The 20906-nt window shown below is 36.8% G+C and overlaps 4 protein-coding genes across 4 annotated transcripts; 3 read left to right on the top strand and 1 right to left on the bottom strand.

The window, feature by feature from the left end:
- Positions 1–1319: 1319 nt before the first annotated feature.
- Positions 1320–1927, bottom strand: LOC134328885 (histone H1-like). The gene has a single exon (XM_063010119.1). It carries the CDS (start codon positions 1917–1919, stop codon positions 1320–1322), a length of 600 nt encoding a protein of 199 aa, XP_062866189.1. The 5' UTR covers positions 1920–1927.
- An 11103-nt stretch (positions 1928–13030) lies between these two features.
- LOC134328384 (uncharacterized) lies at positions 13031–15300 on the top strand. Its single transcript, XM_063009487.1, has 5 exons — positions 13031–13037; positions 13097–13623; positions 14160–14315; positions 14422–14514; positions 14887–15300. The coding sequence occupies exons 1-5, from the start codon at positions 13031–13033 to the stop codon at positions 15196–15198; spliced, it is 1095 nt and encodes a 364-aa protein (XP_062865557.1). The 3' UTR covers positions 15199–15300.
- A 2467-nt stretch (positions 15301–17767) lies between these two features.
- On the top strand, positions 17768–19580 carry LOC134328383 (histone H2A-like). The gene is made up of 3 exons (XM_063009486.1): positions 17768–17785; positions 18997–19073; positions 19193–19580. The coding sequence occupies exons 1-3, from the start codon at positions 17768–17770 to the stop codon at positions 19578–19580; spliced, it is 483 nt and encodes a 160-aa protein (XP_062865556.1).
- Positions 19581–20270: 690 nt separating this feature from the next.
- LOC134328928 (histone H3) lies at positions 20271–20703 on the top strand. The gene has a single exon (XM_063010170.1). The coding sequence runs from the start codon at positions 20271–20273 to the stop codon at positions 20679–20681; it is 411 nt and encodes a 136-aa protein (XP_062866240.1). The 3' UTR covers positions 20682–20703.
- Positions 20704–20906: the final 203 nt, after the last annotated feature.

The raw sequence follows: 20906 nt of genomic DNA, 5'->3' as shown, positions 1-20906 counted from the left end.
AAAACATACGCGATACAATATGGTTAATAACGGTTGGAAGACTTCCTGTAAGAGTTATCGTTAAATGGAGTTGCTTTGTAACAACAAAATTATGCCCGATACAGGGCTGTTTACAAGATGAAACCATCGAGCATCTACTAATAAACTGTAGTAGATCAGTTGATATTTGGAACAAAATTAAAACTTTAAACTTAGATTTCGAAATAAATAAAAAAACAATTATGTTTGGAATCTTCGAAAATATTTCTCAAAGAATAAATGACCTTTATTGGTTAGTTGTCTGTATTGTTAATACAAAAATCTGGAAAACTAGGTGTAAAATGATTTTCGAGCAATGCAACATACCCCCAGATATTGTTTTTAAACAAATTGTATGCCATCTTAGAAGACTAAAAAATGAAGACTTGCGCACAAAAAAAACTCCACTTCCTTGGTCAATATTAAGATTGTAATTTATTATTATTATTCTTTTTTTTTTTCACTTAAAAAAAATAATGTATAAAAAGGGAAAATAAAAAGAACAAGCTCTGAATATATATATTTTTTCTGTATTATTCTACTCTGGATTTGTAATGAACATTTTGAACTGATGTAATTATTTTGATGATGTATTGATCTGTATATATTTGTAATGTGATTGAATTTTGTTAAATAAAACTATTTAAAAAAGGAAGACCGGTGGAAGACCATCGGTCTTCCCTCGTCCACTCATTTTGATGATCAGATGCGTTCGTGGAACAAAACTGAAGTAAACCGGGGGAAAGCTCGAAGCTGTATGATATAGGAAAACTGGCCTCTCTCCTATTGGCTTAGAGCGAAGGCACAGCTGAGCCAATCATAAACGCGCCGTCATGTCTCAGGGAAACACATACACGCCGCCTCACATATTGCCCCCCCCTCCTCCCCTCTCTTCTCCTCCGTTCTTCCGCCCGTGTAATGTATGATACAGAAAAGCTTCTCTTAAGCAACAATTACACTATATTATGTCACAATAACATTTACACTAATAATTACATTATGTAAGGAGCTCATATACGTGAGTGCACATACATATACACATTTATACGCACAGTTTTATGGGGATGTGTGACAAAATCATTATTATCCATAAAACAGGACCAGTTATACTTAGTGTTTTTAACTCCTTGCTGATCACTCTCCACAAAATATGTATGTATGAATGGCTGCATGTATGAACAGTTCGCATGCATGCTTATATGTATATATGTGTTTAGGAAACGCGACTCTTTATGGGAAGATATAGGTGGCTCTTAAAAGAGCCGTTTTAAGAAAATGAAGATAAGAAAACAGGAACAAGTTTACTTCTTTTTGGGTGCAGCTTTTTTGGCCTTGGCAGCTTTGGGCTTAGCGGTCTTAGGTTTGGCTGCCTTGGCTTTTTTAGGACTCTTGGCTGCCTTCTTGGGGGTCGCCGGCTTCTTAGCCTTCTTGGGGCTCTTGGTGGTTTTCTTAGCGGCAGCAGCGGGTTTCTTGACCTTCTTGGGGGACTTCTTAGCTGCGGGCTTCTTGGCTGTTACCTTCTTGGGCTTCTTTGCGGCTTTTTTCACTTTAGGAGCGGCGGCTTTTTTGGCCGCGGGTTTCTTCACCTCGGTCTGCTTCTTGTTGAGCTTGAAAGAGCCTGAGGCGCCGGTGCCCTTGGTCTGCACCAGGATGTTCTTGGTCACCAGGCTTTTGACGGCGAGTTTGACGCGGGAGTTGTTCTTCTCCACGTCGTATCCACCTGCAGACAGAGCTTTCTTCAGGGCGGCCAGGGACACGCCGCTCCTCTCCTTGGAAGCGGAAACAGCTTTGACGATCAGCTCGCCGACGCTGGGACCCGCTTTCTTGGGTTTGGCCGCGGTCTTCTTTTTAGGAGCCTTGGCGGGGGCCGAGCTGGCCGGTGCTGGAGCTTCTTCTACCATCGTTGTTGGAGCTAAAACGGCGCTAAGAAAGAGCGAGTGAAGCGCTGTGCTCTGTTGTACAGAGACTCCTCCCTCTTACGAGAGGGGGCGGGGCTTTATAGCACACATGAGAACTGTGTAGACTCAACTCGATCAGCGCAGCGTCTGTGTGCTTCCGTGACACATGCGCACTTGTGTTTTCTCATGGCAAATAATGATTAAAATACAAGTCCTGGTATAAAATGCGAGGTAATAAAGTGCACGTCGGCCGAACATAAGTTCTCTCGTTCATGTAAAAGCCCGCAAAGGGAACCTAACGATGCTCTGTTTCCTTGTGTTCTGCTAAAACAGCACACCGCTCCTGATGCGTAAAGCGACGCAGCGCACATTTCACATCTTATTACACGTAAAAATATGCTGAGGAAACCCGATCTTCTTGTAGACACAGGCTGAAAAGTGCAAACAAAGCCTTGGTGTTTTCCACATGTATTTATAAGCGGATGTGAGCTTCATTTTCTACTAGAAAAATAGGCTGTTTAGTGCGAAGTAAAACACAGCTACCAAGCAGGACTAGGTCGAGTCCAGGGTGCTTAACTGTCATGTAGCTGAAAGAACAAATGGAAGAAAAAAGTAAATATAACAATTTAGAATAATAATGGTGATAATAAGAAGAATATTTTAATACACTAACATTTATTTCAGTCATTCCTACATATATGTGCTGTAAGATCTACAGAACATCACCGTGTCAGCTTTAAGTTCACATATACTGAAACATTTCTAAAACAACACATGGCTCCAACATTCACATTCTACTGATGTTTCTAACACTCACAAAACAGATTCAAGTCTATTTTAGTTATTTATCTGATACATCTCTTTTATAAAGATGCACTTTTTAATGTTTAACTCAGAAATAGCTTTAACACAGCTAACACCGACACATACAATGTCTTCTTTCACTTATTTGGTTTTTATTGATACACAGCTAAGATCACTTTCACTTTAACCAAGATGTGTCTGACTTTGAAATATGTTTATGAAACGTTATGCTTTAGCAGAATATGACTTATAACGTCCCATTTCTCACAATACAGTGGAATATACAAACACATTTTTAACACAGATGTCACTTATAAAGACTTTATAAGTCAGTATTGTTAAGCACAGAAGAATCTGAAAACTTATTTACTCAATTTGTATTTATTTATTTGTTTAATGTATTCATTTAGTTAATCACTCATTCATGACCCTAACACCCAATTTAACATAACATTAATGGCTCTAGCAGTCCAGGTGAGACATATCCACCTATTTTACTTAAATTTTTTACTTTCTCTCTCTCTCTCTCTCTCTCTCTCTCACACACACACACACACACACACACACACACACACACACACAAACCTGCAAAAGCTAGCAACAAACACAAGCGTTGTCCATTTATATATTACACATTCCTAAACACAATTTTACCCTCATGTTTTATTCACCCTACACCTCCTCCTACACCACTGCAGGTGTTTTAGATGTATTTTTTTTTATCCTAACGTGTCTCTAATGCTACTTTCACAAGCACTGAAAGATTTTTAGAGCTATTTGTTTGTTTTATTTCAATTTCACTACAATTTTACTGATTTGACCTAATATGATTTTTTTTATCACACACTGCTCTATTCTCCCACTCTGTCTTATATCCTAGTATGGGTTATTTTTTTGGCTACATTGTCATGTCTCTAATGGCTATCTGTCCCACCAAATTGTACAATATTAAAAAAATGTGACAAATATGGCGATTATAGTACATTGTAATAGGGTTTAGGGTTGCATAGAAGCCCTGTTGAATTTATTTTTTAACATGTTTAAAATTATTAAAATTAAACTTTAGTTACAGAAAAAATCATGTGTAATACATCAAATCGATTGTGGACCAATTTACTGAAGAAAAACTACAGTGGCCAAGAAGTGCAAAACAAATTAACATTTTAGAAAACAAAATTACAAAAACAAAAACAAATTTACAAGAGCTGAAACACTTTTACCAATGCCGAAACAAATTTACAAACAGCTGATCTGACGGAAAGGGTCAGTACAATACACAGGAAGTGCTCGTTGCTTACCTGCTGCCAATCAAACTGTTTCTCAGGGATGAAGTGAACAGAGTTTGTGATGGTAACACTAAACAATAGTGATGTGCAGATGAAGCCTCATTAAAGCTTTTGAAGTTTTTCCTGATTGTGCTGAAAATACCTGAGTGGGGGAGGAGGGGGTGGTTAGGGTTGCACCTATAAAAAATATAACGTGTCTTACACCGTCATGAGAACATTATCAAAATGTTTTATTTAGGGTGTTTAACAAATATTATTTTCATTCTTTATAATAATAAGGCAGAACCATATTTTAGGCAAAACAACACACTCAGCCCACTGCGCTACTCATACAGCGGTGTATTAAACAGGTTGTTATGCTGATAAACCTGCTCACACACACCGTTACTAAGAATAAAAGCGAATACTACTTAATATAATAACCAAACGCTTTCTAATTCCCACGGTAGCAGCAGTATCCTTCAGTTTCATACAAAGCTCATCCTGTATCAGTTCAATACGGAACGTGGCGTTTAGTCTCCAAATAAAGATCGATTCTGTATTTTACGAGGCGGTTGGTAATCCTACACTCTAAAAAGAAATGTGTTAAAAACGACACACACTGTGTGGAATTTCAACACATGTGAGGAGTGTGCTCAGGGACGACACATACTATATGTTGATTTAAACACAGTAAATGTATCATCCTGTTTTTGCACACCCACCGTGTTAGGATAATTAACAAACACAATGTGTTGTTCTTACACAATGTGTGTTGATTATGTGTAATCAAGAAAATGGGTAAGATAAAGACTAATACAAATGTAGCCATTTTATTTTACTGTATAATATTACAAATGTTTAAATAACATTCTTTTTTGTGACAAGTAATAAATTAAAACAAGATTACAAACAGTTTAACAGTAAAGGTACAAAATATATCTTGCTTGAACTTCTTTCCATTCTTAAAGATGGTTGCAAAAACTCGTAAAACGTCTGTTTCTCTGTCCTAAAAGAAAGACAAAAATATCATTACAAGGTGCTGTGTTTCTCTCTCAGAGAGTCTTGTGTAATCACAATACAAAATATTAACTGAATTAGACATTTACAACATTTAATATTTTGAATAACATTCTGATTAGTCAACCAACCAAATAAGTTATCAGAACACAACTAATATTCCTCCAAATTTGTCATGTCTCTAATTATTCACATAGGCTGTTTAACTAATTATTAAACAAGTCACCTGAAAACTACAGTTACAGAATACAAGCTAAAATGTTTCCTTTACCAGAATAAAGTAAATCGGATGATACATTTTGGAAGAGTTGTGCTTTACCCTAAATATATCCACCACTACCAGCTTTAATGCTAATAACAATAAGCAATGTTGCTAACAATTCGATTTAAAGAACCGATTCTTCTGAAACGATTCTGCACTTCCGAACCGACTGCATTAGGACCACTAATGAATCAATCGATTCAGTTTTTTGATTCGTTTAAACGGATTATTTAAAAGAACCGATTCAGTAAAACGAACTGAGCTAAACTAAGCTAAAAATGTTAAAATGATTAAAATTCGCTTCTCATAATGAGATTTAACTTAAATAATGTTACTCAATCACTGTAACCACAAAGTCCCAATAGATCAGTTAAGTAAGTTACCTTGAGAAAACTAAAACACACAGGGTTGCTATGGTAACCTTATCCACAATCATTCTGTTGTGGCGCCATTTTGACCAAACTAAAAGTCCGATTAACGGTTAGCCAGTTAGCTAACGATAAATAATACCAATAAAAAGAAAGACTAGTCAGGTTTAACAGAACATTTATTACTGAATAGGAACAGAAAAGCAAACTTAGGTTTATATTAATGTAATTCAGTGCCTCCTTTTTTACTTAACTAAGTCAATTGTGAGTCTATTGTAAGTTAAAACAGGTCACAGGGTTAAAACCTACTTTTTATAGCTTTGCTTGACTTCATAAAACACACAACAAAACACTGATGAGCATGAACTAAATAAACATTAATAAAACATACTCAATACTAGACTATTCTGAAACCCCACTGCTTTTGCATCTTACCAATAAGGATGAGTCCTGCTCCTTTCCTTGCATGGTCCAAAAAGAGGAAATCAACCATGAAACACAGATATACTTGATAGGAGAAATGTGACTGGTTAACGCATATTTTTATTTATTAATTTATTTGTAATCTTCCATGGGAAAAAAAATCTATGTTTCTAGTCAAAAATGCCATTATTTTATCCAAATTAAAATAAAAAATTGAATAAATATATATTTTTAAACAATGTATTCTCTCACAGTTCTACACATAAATGTGTAGACTAACTATTGGAGTTACTTTACGTGTCTGTGTAAAAAGTGGCCAGAAATGACACAAAACATGTTACAGACCGCAGGACACAGTAGTTGTGTAGAAAAAATGACACATTACTTATTAGAGTGTAGTTTTACTGTCTCTTATATAGTCAGTGAAATAAAAGCACCAAAACTTTGAATCAGTCCCGCACATTCCTGCTGGTTTAATACAAGCTCCGATACACTGAGTCCAGTGTTACAAAAGTGAAACAAGCTTCAAAGTCTCGGTATCAAATGTTCCGTCCCTAATAAACAATGTTCTGTCCATTTTGTGTTAATTATTATATCCAGTTGACCCGCTTTTGTTTTTCTTGTGGGAATTCCTTAGATGTTTAGAGAAGCGGACAGTAGATAGAGATGAACAGGCCACGTCTAAATGTCTGCACAAACAATCTAAGGACTTCAAGACTACAAGAAAAACAAAAGCAGGTGAACTGGATAAAATTATTTCCACAAACTCCGTTCACTTTATCCCCGAGAAACAGTTTGATTGGCAGCAGGTAAGCAACAAGCACTTCCTGTGTATTGTACCTACCATTTTCTTCAGATCGGCTGTTTGTAAATGTGTCTCGGCATTGGTAAAAGTGTTTCAGCTCTTGTAAATTTGTTTTTGGTTTTTTTGTAATTTTATTTTCTAAAATGTTAATTTGTTTTGCACTTCTCGGCCACCGTACAAGGTACTAAACTAATCAAAATACAATGTTTTTCCTGCCTCTCTCTCTACTGTTACCAGGAGAAAACAAAAAACAAACAACAAAAAAAGGGCTTCACCCCCTACTCTGCTTTTAAGTTTGATTAAAATATTACATAACTAAGTTAAACTTTTAACTACCAGAGAAGATACACAACATGACAAAAAAAACTTTGGCGGTGTGTCTGGTTGGTGGCGCAGGAGGGGAAGAGATGACTCCCGCTCAGCCAAAACAAAGTACATGCTCGGAGTTTCTCAGGAATGGAGTTCCAGAGTTTGGGACCAGATATACTAAAAGCTCTGTCACATAGAACGAAGCCTGAAAGGGGGACAACAAGTAAGTTTTAATCTGATGACCGAAGTGAACCGAGTAGGTGAGTGTGGATGAAGTAAATCAGTGAGATATGTAAGTGCTTGGCCATGCAAGGCTTTAAAAACCAACAAAAGAACCTAATATTGAATGTGGTATTGGATGGGTACACTGAAAAAATGGAAACTCGAGGGCTGTTCAAATTACAAATATGCAGTTTGTATATATTACATAATTTATTTATATTTCTCTTCAGAACATGTTTAAATCTTGTAAATATATTTCAATTTTTAGGTATGTAAATTCTGCTAGTTTCAATCATGTTAAGAATAATTAAAGTAGTTATGTTTTATTACCCGGGAAATTTCGCCTTCGGGGGTCAGTCTCGAGGACAGAAAACCGTCACTGTTGAAGCACGCCATATTTTCCCTCGCTTTTGAAAGATTTACTGTGGATGTGGACCGCAAACTACACGGAAAAGGTAATTAAAACTTATTAAGTTTCAGTCAGTGTTAGAGGTAGTTTGTTTACATGCAATATTTGAACAAGTTTAGTTTTTGATATGCCGATAATTTCGAGCGAAACGAAGTTTATGTTAATGCTTAAACGTTAACTTTTTTTTATCAGTATTAATAATGCGGTAATGTGTCTTAGATTTTGAAAATGTATGTGACAGAACTTCTCTTTTAAAATCCGTAATAAATGGTAGTTTTTTTTAAAACGTTACTATTGTAAAACAAGCTAACGCTTGTGAAAATAGACTTTATATATATGAGATAACTTCATTAGTTAAATAATATTATAATTCTTTAGACGGTGTTGGTCAGTTTTCTCATTCTAAAAGCCTTTATGGAGTCTCACTGTAAATTCCTATGGTTTATTTTACTTTACAAATAACTTTTTTTTTAAACTGTTTAGACGTTTTTTTCATCTAGTGCCATTGTTTGGCCTCTTGAGTGCTGTTCCAAAGGTTGTGCAATTGTGGTGAGTACATTTTTTTTTCATTTTGAACAAAATCTTATTTTAATGTAAATGTAATGATTTAACACTTAAAAGTATATGTTTGAAATTTATATAAACAGACCACAAATGTGTTTCTCTAAATTGAAATGTGGATTAGATGTTAGATTTACTTGATTTCTATGAAGTAGTTAGTTAAAAAAAAATAAAGTTTAAAATTATTTTAAATGAAATAATACAATTTATTTTGTACTTTATAGGTATCCTCCAACTTTGCTCTGAGTGCTGTGTCAAAGGCTCTTTAGTGGTGAGCATTATTATTCAAATGCATTTGTTGGTTTACTTGTTCCACAGCATGACTGATGCTATTCATCTTAAAAAATGTGCTAAAAGAATTGCAAGAATATAGATAATTTCTATTTTTTTAGATGCACATCATTGTTATGAACTTTTTTCCAACAGCCCTGAAGTGAGTCTTACTTTCTTTAAGGTTCTAATGTTCATTTTTTTGTTGAAACTGATTTAGATGGGTGTCACTAATATAGTTAAACCTAATTATTCTAAATATTAACACTCCTCAGTACAACACAAATTAAACAGCACCACAAACTACAGCACCTAAAGTTGCTGTGAATGTTAATTAACACTTCCATTAAACACAGGTGACTAAAAATGACAACCATTATGATGGTGGGATTTATTGGATGGCTGTTGAATTACACTACAGTGGTTTTGGTTTTAAAGGTGGCATCTAAATGTATGCTTTTGAGTGGTAGAGAATAGTGGTATGCAGCATTTAATTATTTTGTGAGGCAAGACTTATTTTGTAAATAACCTGACCTTACCATAGTTTGTCTCTCTTTCTCTAGTAAATGTGGCAGTGTAAAGGGTGTTCAGTAGCTGTTGGAAGTAGGTTACAACTACTTAACCATTACAAACTTAAACACCCACATTTTGGACGCACCATACGCTATCCATGTACATATTCTAAATGTCCATGTACATTTAAGACATGGAATGCTTTAATCGTACATCAAAGTAGGGTGCATTCCACACATGATAATCAGACACATAAAGAGTTGTCTATATTTAGCTGTCACTTATGTGCATGCAAGAATTTAGCTAATGAAAGGGAGTTTTTTATACACATCAACACGCATCTAAAGAGAAATGAAAACGTCAGCTGCATGTTTGCTGGCTGTAGTTTTCAAACCAGTATTTATGGAACCTTTAAAGCTCATAAGAGTCGCCGACACACACCTCACAAGTTAACTGACTTCTTACCAGGTATTGTGAAAACAACTACACTAACAGCTCCATCATTAGATAATTTTTTTACTGATAGTCAGGATTGCGAGCGTGTGAAAGAGGGAGTTTCTGATACATCTCTTGATTTAAGCAATGAACATGAGGCACTTCCAAGTGTAATTGAGCAGCAGCTTGCAGCAGCCTTACTGAAGTTGGAATATTTAGTCCATGTGCCAGGTACAGCTATTGATGAATTTTTACAAGAACTTTACTTGATAAACTCTGCATCAGTTCCACTATCAAAAGATGCTGTAAGGGATATCTTTCAGCATCACAACCTACATGTTGATGAATTTGTAGTTACAGAAATCACCACAGCGGTTTGCTCATCTAACCCTGTTCCAAAAGCAATTGAAAAAGGTGGCCCTCTAAGCACTTCGTATCGACGCAAACAGTACTACAAGGAAAAATTCAATGTTGTGGAACCAATTACTTACATACTTGATCATAAAAAAAAACACACTTTTCAGTATGTTCCACTGTTAAAATCTTTGCAGCAAATTTTAAATAGAAAAGACATTCTTGATAGGATTATTCAAAATCATAGAGAACAGCAGGACATCGAACTTGACCCATCTTATGAATTCAGGTCACCTGAAGATGGTTTACATTTTAAGGAAAACAGCTTCCTGAATGCAGATGAGTTGCGAATATCACTGCGTCTCTATATTGATGATTTTGAGACCTGCAACCCCCTAGGCACTTCCCGGAAAAAACACAAGCTTTGTGGTATTTACTGGATTTTAGGTAATTTGCCACCAGGCTCCCACTCGTCGTTGTCGTCTATTTATCTTGCAGTACTTTGTAAGAGTGGTTTTGTAAAAACTTACGGTTATGACAAAGTTTTGGAACCTCTTCTTCAAGATCTAAAAACTCTTGAGGACCATGGTGTGTATGTGCCTTTGTTTGGCAGGTCTCTTAAAGGTACAGTGTTGTGTATTGTGGCTGATAACTTGGGAGCTCACAGTATTGCTGGATTCATAGAAAGTTTTTCTGGTGATTTCTTTTGTCGGTTTTGCACAGGAAGGAGTTGTGATATTAGGAATCATTGTGTTGCATCTGGTGCTTTCAGGCTGAGAACTAAAGAGGACCATGCAGAACATGTAAAAACAGCTTGTGAGATCAATGCACATTGCTTTGGAGTTAAAAGGGAGTGTGTTTTTACCAAAAATCTGTCTCATTTTCATGTTGTCTCCGGTTTCCCTCCTGACATTGCTCATGACTTATTTGAGGGCATTGTGCCTGTTGAGCTGGCGTACTGCTTGGCATCAATGATTTCAAAAAAGTTATTTACATTGGATCACTTGAATAAAGCTATATTGGCTTTTCCCTATAAATGGTCAGACAAAACGAATAAGCCACACATTGTACCACAGAGTGTCTTGGTTCGTAAAACTATTGGCGGCAACGCTCATGAAAATTGGAGCCTACTGAGGCTGCTTCCATTTGTGATTGGGCATCTTGTGCCAGAAAATGAGCCAGCGTGGCTTGTGTTGATGGATTTGAAAGATATTGTTGAGTTAGTTGTTGCTCCCATGCATACTGATGAATCCATCTCATTCCTTGACAGCAAAATTGTTGACCACAGACAGAGGTACCAAGAGCTGTTCCCTGATGTCCGAATTCTACCGAAGCACCACTATCTTGAGCACTATCCTCAGATGATAAGATGTTTTGGACCAGTAGTTGCAGTTTGGACAATGCGATTTGAAGCCAAGCATGGCTTCTTTAAGAACATTGTGCAACACACCAGGTGCTTTAAGAATATACCTCTTACTTTGGCTTCAAAACATCAAATGATGATTGCTTTTCACATAAACTCGCCATCCTATGGTACATCTAGCCTAAATGTATCTAATGTATCCACAGTTCCAGTTGATGTACTGAAGGAGGAAGTGGCTGAGGCTATTAGGCTAAAATGCCCTAGCATGTCTGAAGTTCATCTTGCCAAGAATGCATCAAGTAGTGGCATAGCCTACAGTAATGGCATGATAGTTGTCCATGGATCAGCAGGTGGATTACCAGAGTTTGCTGAAATTATTCAGACGTGTGTAATACATGAGAGTCTGTTTTTTATTGTAAAAGTTCTGTGTGGGTGGTACAGTGAACACTACAGAGCCTTTGAACTAAGCTTGTCCCCGTCCAGAGAAATAAAACTTGTGGCACTCAGTGAACTCACTGACACATATCCACTGGCCTGTTACATGGTTGGATCAAGCCGTATGGTGACCTTAAAAAGGCATATCATTATTAAAGGTTGGTTAACTCTCCCCAAAGTTGTCATTAAAAGTGTTCTGTTTTGTACATATATGCAATTTTGTTGACTTGTGTGATCTAATGAACTCCAGGGCTAGGTTGCCAAGAGCTCCCAGTAGGGTCTCCCAAGGTGAACAGGTCTGGAGTGAAGATCCAAACAAACACGATCCATATTTCGCCCTTATGAACCCAAAGGAGAGCACACTGTGTGCCCTGCCCAGGAAAGGGTTACCAGGACCTACCCCTGGAGCTTGGCATGGGGGTAGTGTCCAACAACGAGTTTCTGGTGGCTAGGCAGCCCATTTAACCCTGGCCGAGCTCAACCCGAAAAGGCAACGTGGGAGGATGTTGTGGACCCACTACCCGCAAGATCCAGATTAAGGGTGTGGTGCAGTGTTTGTTGGGCACAGTGTGGGGGAAGGGGCCCCTGGCAGAAACATCTGGGTTTTTTGCTTGCCCTATTGCCACCATGACCCTAAAAGGATAAGTGGAGTAGTTGATGATGTTTTATGATTTGACTACAAAATAAAAGCCTGGGCTAGAATCAGTTTAAAAATGAGAAACCTGACATCCTATTCAATACATGGTTGTTTCAATACAATAAAAATAAATAAATAAAATAAAAAATCTGATTAACCTAAAATAATAAGTAATTATGCTTTAACCTAATCACTATTCTTACTTTCTCTTAACAGACTAAGGCATAGAAGGATGTATTCCCCAGCAGTTCTCAGAGTTATCCTGGGTGACAACAGCAGTCAGAGGATAACTTTCCAAAATGGACTTCCTGAATCTATCAAAGAACTTGTTGATGAGGTACAAAGACAGTGTGAAGTTCACTTTAATTTTAGGCTTCAATTTATGGATGCACTATTTGCAAATGAGTTTATGAACCTTACTTCAATTGATGAAGTACAGGATAGAGGGACAATCAGAGTAATTCCCATAACCGACGCTTCAGCTCCCCACTGTGCTAATATCTCTTTTACCTCAGCTACTGCCCATCGCTCGGTTGATGAATCCTCATCTCTGTCTAGTGTTGACACAGATATACTCTCTTCACCAGAGTCAGAGTCATCATCATCAAGCTCTCGGTCATTTTGGCCTAGAATCTTTCATGTTCCTAAGTTTTGTTACGATGCAGAGTTGAAACTTCATCAGGGCAATGCAGCTTACAAGGAAAATGGTACATTGCTTATTCCAGATCCAAAACTGAAGTCAAACATTCTTGACGGCCTGGTGCAAGAAATAGTTACGTTTAAAGTTTATGTCACTGATAAAGAGTTTAACACTGTTGGAGAGGCCCTCATCTCAAAGCATCCTTGCCTGACTGAGAAAGGCTCCCTCACTGGATTTGCTGGATGGAAAGCTAGCTTGAAGAATAAACTGGCAATCTACCGCACTCACTTGAGAAAGCTTGGGTGTCCAGAGGTGACAATAAACTCTCTTAAGCACAAACCAGAGGGCAAATCAAGTGCTGCTTTTGGCATAAAAAAACCTAGGAGGTCTGAAGTGAACTACTGTCCCTCCTATCCTGCTGGAGAATCTGTTAAGAGCCTTGAGAGTGTGAGAGTTGAGCTTCTTTCAGATGTTAAGAAGAAGAGCAACAGGGAAGTACTGAGAATGAAAATGGAAAAGACATTTGCATACAGGAGACATGAAGTGGTTCGTGATACACCAATGATACAAGACTTTCAGGCAAGATGGCCAGCACTCTTTGACGTAAGCGAGGTATGTAATTTATAACATTCTACACACAGAGATGTTATGAACAAGCTAAAACAAAAGCTGTTTGTATGAAGCCTAACTGTTGAGCTTTGCCACAAAGCTAAACATTTGGCATATTTTTGTAAAATTATCTGCTGGCTGCTTGACGGCCCCCCTTAGTTTTAGACAAATTATCGTCATTATGTAGTCCGCTTATGTGCCCAACAAACATGTGGCCAACAAACACTGCACCACACCCTTACTTTGGATTTTTTGGGTAGTGGGTCCACAAGATCCTTCCATGTTGCCTTTTTGGGCTGAGCTTGACCAGGTTATGTGGGCTGCCTATAGCCACCAGGAACTCCCCGTCGTACACTACCCCCAGGCCAAGCTCCAGAGGTCATAATACTAATTATTTGTGAACTTAGGAACTGCTGTACAAATTAAACTTAAGCTTCCTCTTGCTTATAGTAAATAAACGGGTGACAAACATTTTCATTGTATTTCTTTCCAAATTCCTGCTTCACAGCACGTTTATGTCTAATCATTCTTGTTTTCAGATAAATGCTGAATTTAAGCGGATTACCACCATGCCCCTTCAGTCCAGATTTCTCTCTCAGTTAGATGTGCACTCTGAGAAACTGATGGTTCTGTTTAAAAAGAGAGGAGGACAAATAGGCAAACACCTAGAGAGCATCATAGCACCCATGGCTCAAGTAAGTATACTTCCTTGAAAAAAGTACTGCTTTGTTGATGTAGCATTTGATTAAAAGGAAAAAGACTTTAAGCAAACAACTTGCTCTGCTTATTCCCTTTGAATAGAATGATGATGTTGATTTAGGACGAGAATGTATTATCAAGGCAATTTGTGTGTACCTCAACGAGGATCCAGAAAACCTCTTGAGAGAGTATGTGGTGAGTACTATTTACAATGTCTATTTATTGAAATTCTATATCAGCCAAGTCAGATATCAATATTGTAATGATGGGGCTGTGACAGTATGGATTTTTACTATGGTGAAAAAGCAACATATGCCTGCTCTTTGGCAATTTATTGCCAGTGACTTGTTAGCATGTAAATGAATATGGGTAATAAAATACAGTACATAGAATAATAATTCTGATGAGAATATTGCAGTTGAAATCCATTTTGGGGCCCAGTGCGATCATTCACAAAAATGTGTAGGCTAACTTCAGAACCTGTCCTTTCATTCTGCAGTACAATATTTCCTCTACACATAAGCAATGTGTTTGTGTAATCTTATTTTGTGACTGTGTGTTCTTCAGGCAGCAGATGAAGCCCTCATCCAGGGATCCATTGAGGAGACCACACTGGGAATATATGTTTTAAAAAAAAGAGATGCCAGTGATAAACCAGACGACATTGGGATTGTCCTTGAGGGTCAAGTGGTCTTGCAGGAGTTGGATAACGTTGCATTAGCTTCTGCAATGTTGTTTGGCCTAATGTATTCTCTAAACCTAAACTACCCTCCTGAACTCAAGTACACCTTCGAAGTGCTTCAGAAGGTTGTCATGGAGCTGGAAGGCAACACACTCTCTAAGAAAGTCCAAGTCCTTAAAAACAGACTTTATCAGTAAACTGACATGTTTTGGAATGAATCACTGAATAGAGGGTATCTTGGCCTCAGCCTCTGTTCTGACCCCTCTCATTGATTTTTGTGAACATATGTGAACCTTGCATTCAAATGCTTTGTTATATATGCATATATTATTTATAAGTGGTACAGTACCCCCTTTCCTGTTGGATTTGGGGTGATTTGTTCATGCATTATTTACTGTTGAAGACTGTAATGGTGGGAAGCAAGTCATTATAATCGTTTGAGCGCTTGCACATTTATGGGGCCTTTGTTATTAACAGATTTACAACACTACATTGTTAGGTAAACACAAATATTATAAGGAAAGTCTTACTGTTTTGTTTGAGGTTCGACCAATACCTACTGCTTTTATCAAAGATATTAGCTGTCCAGAGTTGAAAACTACAGTGTTGTAAAAAAAAGTATTTGCTCCTTCCCAATTTCTTATATTGTTGTTCATTTGTTACATTTTAATGTCTATGAGTTGTAAACTAATTTTAATATAAGATAGTCAACATGAGTAAACACATTACTATTTCACATGTTCAATAAACTAAACTATTATTTAAAAGCTGCAGTCATGCCTAGTAACACCGAACACATTTGTCAATTGGATTATCGGTTATCGGTGTTATCTGTATTGAATACATCTTCATGAAACTAAATGATCATTTAAAAGCTGCGTTTGTGTTTGCTTGTGTTGTTTATTTTGTGTTAATGTTATTTGAAAGCTGTAAAACATTGGAATGTGACATTGGCAACAGTAGAAGATTTGGGAAGGTGCAAATAGATTTTTACAGCCTTGTACGTAAGAATTCTTTGCGTCATGTGGATCACTCTTTGTTCTCTAATGTTTTTGCATAATGAATGGTTAGCATGTCAACAAATTCATTCAGTGTAGTTTGGTGTGAAATGCTCTGTTTTAGAGAAATTTGCAGTTTTTATATGTAATATTCATGCTAAATAGTGAATAGTTATATTTGTGTTGCAGACATTGTGAACCCATGTTCCAATCACCACTGAAAAGAAAATTTGATTTAACCACTGCATACTACTACTGAATGATATTGCTTTGGGTTCCAGTAGTAATGGATGTTTACTATGCATTTTCTTTATAAAACACATTATATAACTGATCAACCATAACATTAAAACCACTGTCCATTTAATCAGCTCCACTTACCATATAGAAGCACTTTGTAGTTCTACAATTACTGACTGTAGTCTATTTGTTTCTCTGCATGCTTTTTTAACCTGCTTTCACTCTGTTCTTCAATGGTCAGGACTCTCCGAGGACCATGACAGAGCAGGTATTATTTAGGTGGTGGATCATTCTCAGCACTGCAGTGACACTGACATGGTGCTGGTGTGTTAGTGTGTGTTGTGCTGGTATGAGTGGATCAGACACAGCAGTGCTGCTGGAGTTTTTAAATACCGTGTTCACAGCGTGGGCAGCGTCCTGTGACCACTGATGAAGGTCTAGAAGATCAAACAGCAGCAATAGATGAGCGATCGTCTCTGACTTTACATCTACAAGGTGAACCAACTAGGTAGGAGTGTCTGATAGAGTGGACAGTGAGTGGACACGGTATTTAAAAACTCCAGCAGTGCTGCTGTGTCTGATCCACTCGTACCAGCACAACACACACTAACACACCACCACCATGTCAGTGTCACTGCAGTGCTGAGAATGATGCACCACCCAAATAATAATAATGTGGTGGTCCTGTGGGGGTCCTGATAAAATGGACAGTGTGTGTAGAAACAAGGAGGTGGTTTTAATTTTATGGCTGATTGGTGTTTTTTTTTTTTTTTTTTTTTTTTTTTTTTTTTTTTTTTTTTTTTTTTTTTTTCCAAATGTTATATGTTTTGTGTATATGCACACAGAGGTTTTTTTTTTAATGACTTATTTATTTTCCTGGTAAAGTTGTTTGAGGAAGAAAAGGCCAAATCCTCACAATAGTGCAGTTCAGAGTAAATTTATAAAAATGATTGGTATTGTTACTAAATACAGATATTTTGTGTTTTTTAAAGAAATGTGTGTGTGTGTTTATTGCCATGTTGGCTTTCTGAAAAAATAATGTTGTAGGTAAAAGATTAGGCAAAATTAGTTAGGTACAAAATACACTACTTAACATGAATCAGGTTACAAAATAATTTGAAAATGTAAAATTGATGCCAAAGGTTTATAACTAAATAGTATCAGGTTGACCTGGGGATAGGTTAGTTTAACACACTATGTGTACTTAGCATAATAAAGTCATGTTGGTTTAATAAATGATATTTCAAAATAATTTACATTAATGAAAAGCTTTAAATTTGTATAAAAAAGTCATGTTAGTTTAACAAATAATAATTGATTATACTTTACGTTAATGAAAAGATTTACATTTATATAAAAAAGTCATGTTGATTTAACAAATAATACTTTAGTGTGTAGAACATGAATACTTAATTTTAAGTAAACATAACTTTATTATGTGCAACCGATGTACATATTTTTTTCATGTAAATCCAACATACTTTTTTTTTCAGTGTAGCTATTAGCCCTCTTCTAAATAAAATCAAGCATGACCCAAGAATACAAGGTATAAAACTTTCTAAGAACAACATAATTAAAATCTCAGCTTATGCTGATGATATAACAGTCTTTATTAAAAACCAATTTGAATACAATATATTAAAAGACTATTTTAATGAATATGAAATAATAGCAGGTGCAAAACTTAACCAAATGAAAACAGAAGGTATTTGGATAGGAGGAAATACACAACCCTATCTAGAAGTTAATATAAAAGAAGAAATAAAAGTACTGGGTATATATGTATCTAAAGACAGAGCACGTGAACTAAACTGGGAAAAGAAAGAAGAGTCAGTGAAACATGAACTGGACAAATTCAAAGGCTCTAACTATAAAACTCGCATACATATTATTAAAACCTTTATTTTATCTAAATTATTATTTCTTGCTACTGTTTTTCCACCAGATGAAAAATGTATTAATCGCCTGAACAAATTGTGTATTAAATTTATATGGAATACAAATAGGGAGGTAACAAAACGAACCCTTTTGTTTAAACCAAAGTTACAAGGAGGGTTAGGAGCAATCGACTTAGGCATTAAATTAAAAATTGCATTTTGTAAAAACATAGCACAAGCAATGGAAAGGAAGGCTAAGTGGATACTAAAGGAATCTGAATGGTTGAAACAAAAAGGAAAGAAAAGAAAAGATGTATTTTATTATAAACTTATTTATGGTGATTTCACATTTAAGCATACAAACTTAAATATTGACTGGATTAACTTATCAAATAAAGAAATTTATAAATTAATTAATACATTTTATCATGGAGAAACCTTACAGTATAGACAGACAGATTTAAATGAAAGTAAGATAATAATAAAGAACATACTCTCTAAAAATATTTCTGAAAATATAAGAGACACTATGTGGCTAATAATAAATCATAGACTACCTGTTAGAACAATTGTGAAATGGAGTTGCTATGTCACCACCACTAAATGTCCTATACATGGTTGTCTGGAAGAAGAAACAATTGAACATCTTTTGTTGAACTGTACAAGAACCACCAACATTTGGAATAAAGTAAAAACATTAAATTTGGATTTTGATATAAATATGAGAACAATAATGTATGGTATTTTTGATAATGTACATACAAATATTGAAGAATTTTACTGGCTAATTATTTGTGTGGTGAATACAAAGATTTGGAAAACAAGATGCAAAATAATTATAGACCAAATTAATATAAGTGCTGACATTGTTTTTAAACAGATTGTTTGTCACTTAAGACGGTTGCGAACTGAAGATCTTAAAGCTAAGAAAAAATTTCCATGGTCGATACTTAAGTTGTAAAAATTTGTATGTAATAGATTTTATGTTTTGTATGTGTTATTGCTGTGTTCTTTATCTGGTTCGGATTGTAATGTAATGATAATAACTTTGTTCTGAAAATCATGTCTTAATAAAGATCATATTTAAAAAGGAAGACCGGTGGTAAGACTAGGGCTAAGGCCAAGACTCGTTCATCTCGTGCCGGACTTCAGTTCCCCGTGGGCCGTGTTCACAGACTGCTACGTAAGGGTAATTACGCCGAGCGTGTGGGAGCTGGTGCTCCTGTCTACTTGGCTGCCGTGCTGGAGTATCTGACCGCTGAGATCCTCGAGTTGGCTGGTAACGCCGCCAGAGATAACAAGAAGTCTCGTATCATCCCTCGTCATCTGCAGTTGGCCGTGCGTAACGACGAGGAGTTGAACAGACTGCTTGGAGGTGTAACCATCGCTCAGGGCGGTGTGCTGCCTAACATCCAGGCTGTTCTGTTGCCCAAGAAGACCGAGAAACCATCCAAGGCCAAGTAAAGTCGCTCTCGTGTTCTAACCAAAAGGCTCTTTTAAGAGCCACCCATTTCCACAGAAAAAGTGCAATTTCTTCAGCTAATGTGTAAACAAAACAAATGTAATATCGTTTCATAGACTCACACGGCATAAAACACGTGATTTATCACGTTAAAATTAACAAATCAATATGTACGATTTATTTTTTCCCTATCTATCTTATCTTTACATATATCCCTATATATGTATACATTAGCCAAGTTATAGATCACTTGCAGTAACAAAACCAACAATATAGACGATTAAAAGTGGTGCAACAAACGTGTTTGTGTAATACACATGAAACAAAAATAATAATAATGCTAATAATAACTAACAACAAGCAAAATGAACGAAATATTCAATAATATATTTTTTAAAAAGGTATATGCTTTAAATGCGATTGTAAGCTGTGTTCTAAAAGCACAAAGAAAGAAAGGAAAGTATTATAAATCCCGCCAACAGCATAGAGGAAATATTATGTTTTTTGAAACGAGGCAGCGGCAGAACGCCGACCAGTAAGCGACATTTAACGTAAGCACGATCGTCCAATGAGAAAAGAGCGTAATCAAGACGCCCAATGAGCGCGGAGCGGCTCTGGTACTTAAATAGAGCGTGTTGGGCGAGCTAACATATTGTGTTCTACAGTTCGTGAAGTGCGGAGTTCCAGACGCGATGGCAAGAACCAAGCAGACCGCTCGTAAATCCACCGGTGGGAAAGCGCCGAGGAAGCAGCTCGCCACTAAGGCTGCCCGCAAGAGCGCACCGGCTACTGGCGGTGTGAAGAAACCTCACCGTTACAGGCCAGGTACCGTGGCTCTGCGTGAAATCCGCCGTTATCAGAAGTCCACTGAGCTGCTCATCCGCAAGCTGCCCTTCCAGCGCCTGGTTAGAGAGATCGCTCAGGACTTTAAGACCGATCTGCGCTTCCAGAGTTCTGCCGTCATGGCTCTGCAGGAGGCCAGTGAGGCTTACCTGGTCGGTCTGTTCGAGGACACCAACCTGTGCGCCATCCATGCCAAGAGGGTGACCATCATGCCTAAGGACATCCAGCTGGCCCGCCGTATTCGCGGAGAGCGTGCTTAAACGAACCCACTCCATCCAGTTATCCACAAAGGCTCTTTTAAGAGCCACTTACATGCTTCCACTGAAATGGGCACTTTTCATAACATTTTTTTATTTATTTTTTATTCCATCGTGTGTGCGTGTTCGGAGTTATAATTTAGTTATATTTATCAGTTATAAATATTAGGAAAAACTGTTTAATATGTTTTGGTGTGTGTAGAGATGTACTTCACATGTTCTTACAAC

This window comes from Trichomycterus rosablanca, chromosome 15 (assembly GCF_030014385.1).
Source record: "Trichomycterus rosablanca isolate fTriRos1 chromosome 15, fTriRos1.hap1, whole genome shotgun sequence".
In the NCBI taxonomy this organism is placed as follows: domain Eukaryota; kingdom Metazoa; phylum Chordata; class Actinopteri; order Siluriformes; family Trichomycteridae; genus Trichomycterus; species Trichomycterus rosablanca.
Note: the sequence above shows the minus strand (reverse complement) of the source record. Positions and strands in the feature narration are given on the sequence as shown.

Excerpts from the sequence above, each read along its gene's own strand:
- LOC134328885 (XM_063010119.1), bottom strand. The coding sequence starts at position 1,919 with ATGGTAGAAGAAGCTCCAGCACCGGCCAGCTCGGCCCCCGCCAAGGCT.
- LOC134328928 (XM_063010170.1), top strand. The coding sequence starts at position 20,271 with ATGGCAAGAACCAAGCAGACCGCTCGTAAATCCACCGGTGGGAAAGCG.
- LOC134328383 (XM_063009486.1), top strand. Across the intron at positions 19,074-19,192 it reads CCATGGTCGATACTTAAGTT|ATCATATTTAAAAAGGAAGA; the intron begins GTAAAAATTTGT and ends GTCTTAATAAAG.
- LOC134328384 (XM_063009487.1), top strand. Across the intron at positions 13,624-14,159 it reads CACTCTTTGACGTAAGCGAG|ATAAATGCTGAATTTAAGCG; the intron begins GTATGTAATTTA and ends TCTTGTTTTCAG. Across the intron at positions 14,316-14,421 it reads TCATAGCACCCATGGCTCAA|AATGATGATGTTGATTTAGG; the intron begins GTAAGTATACTT and ends CCCTTTGAATAG.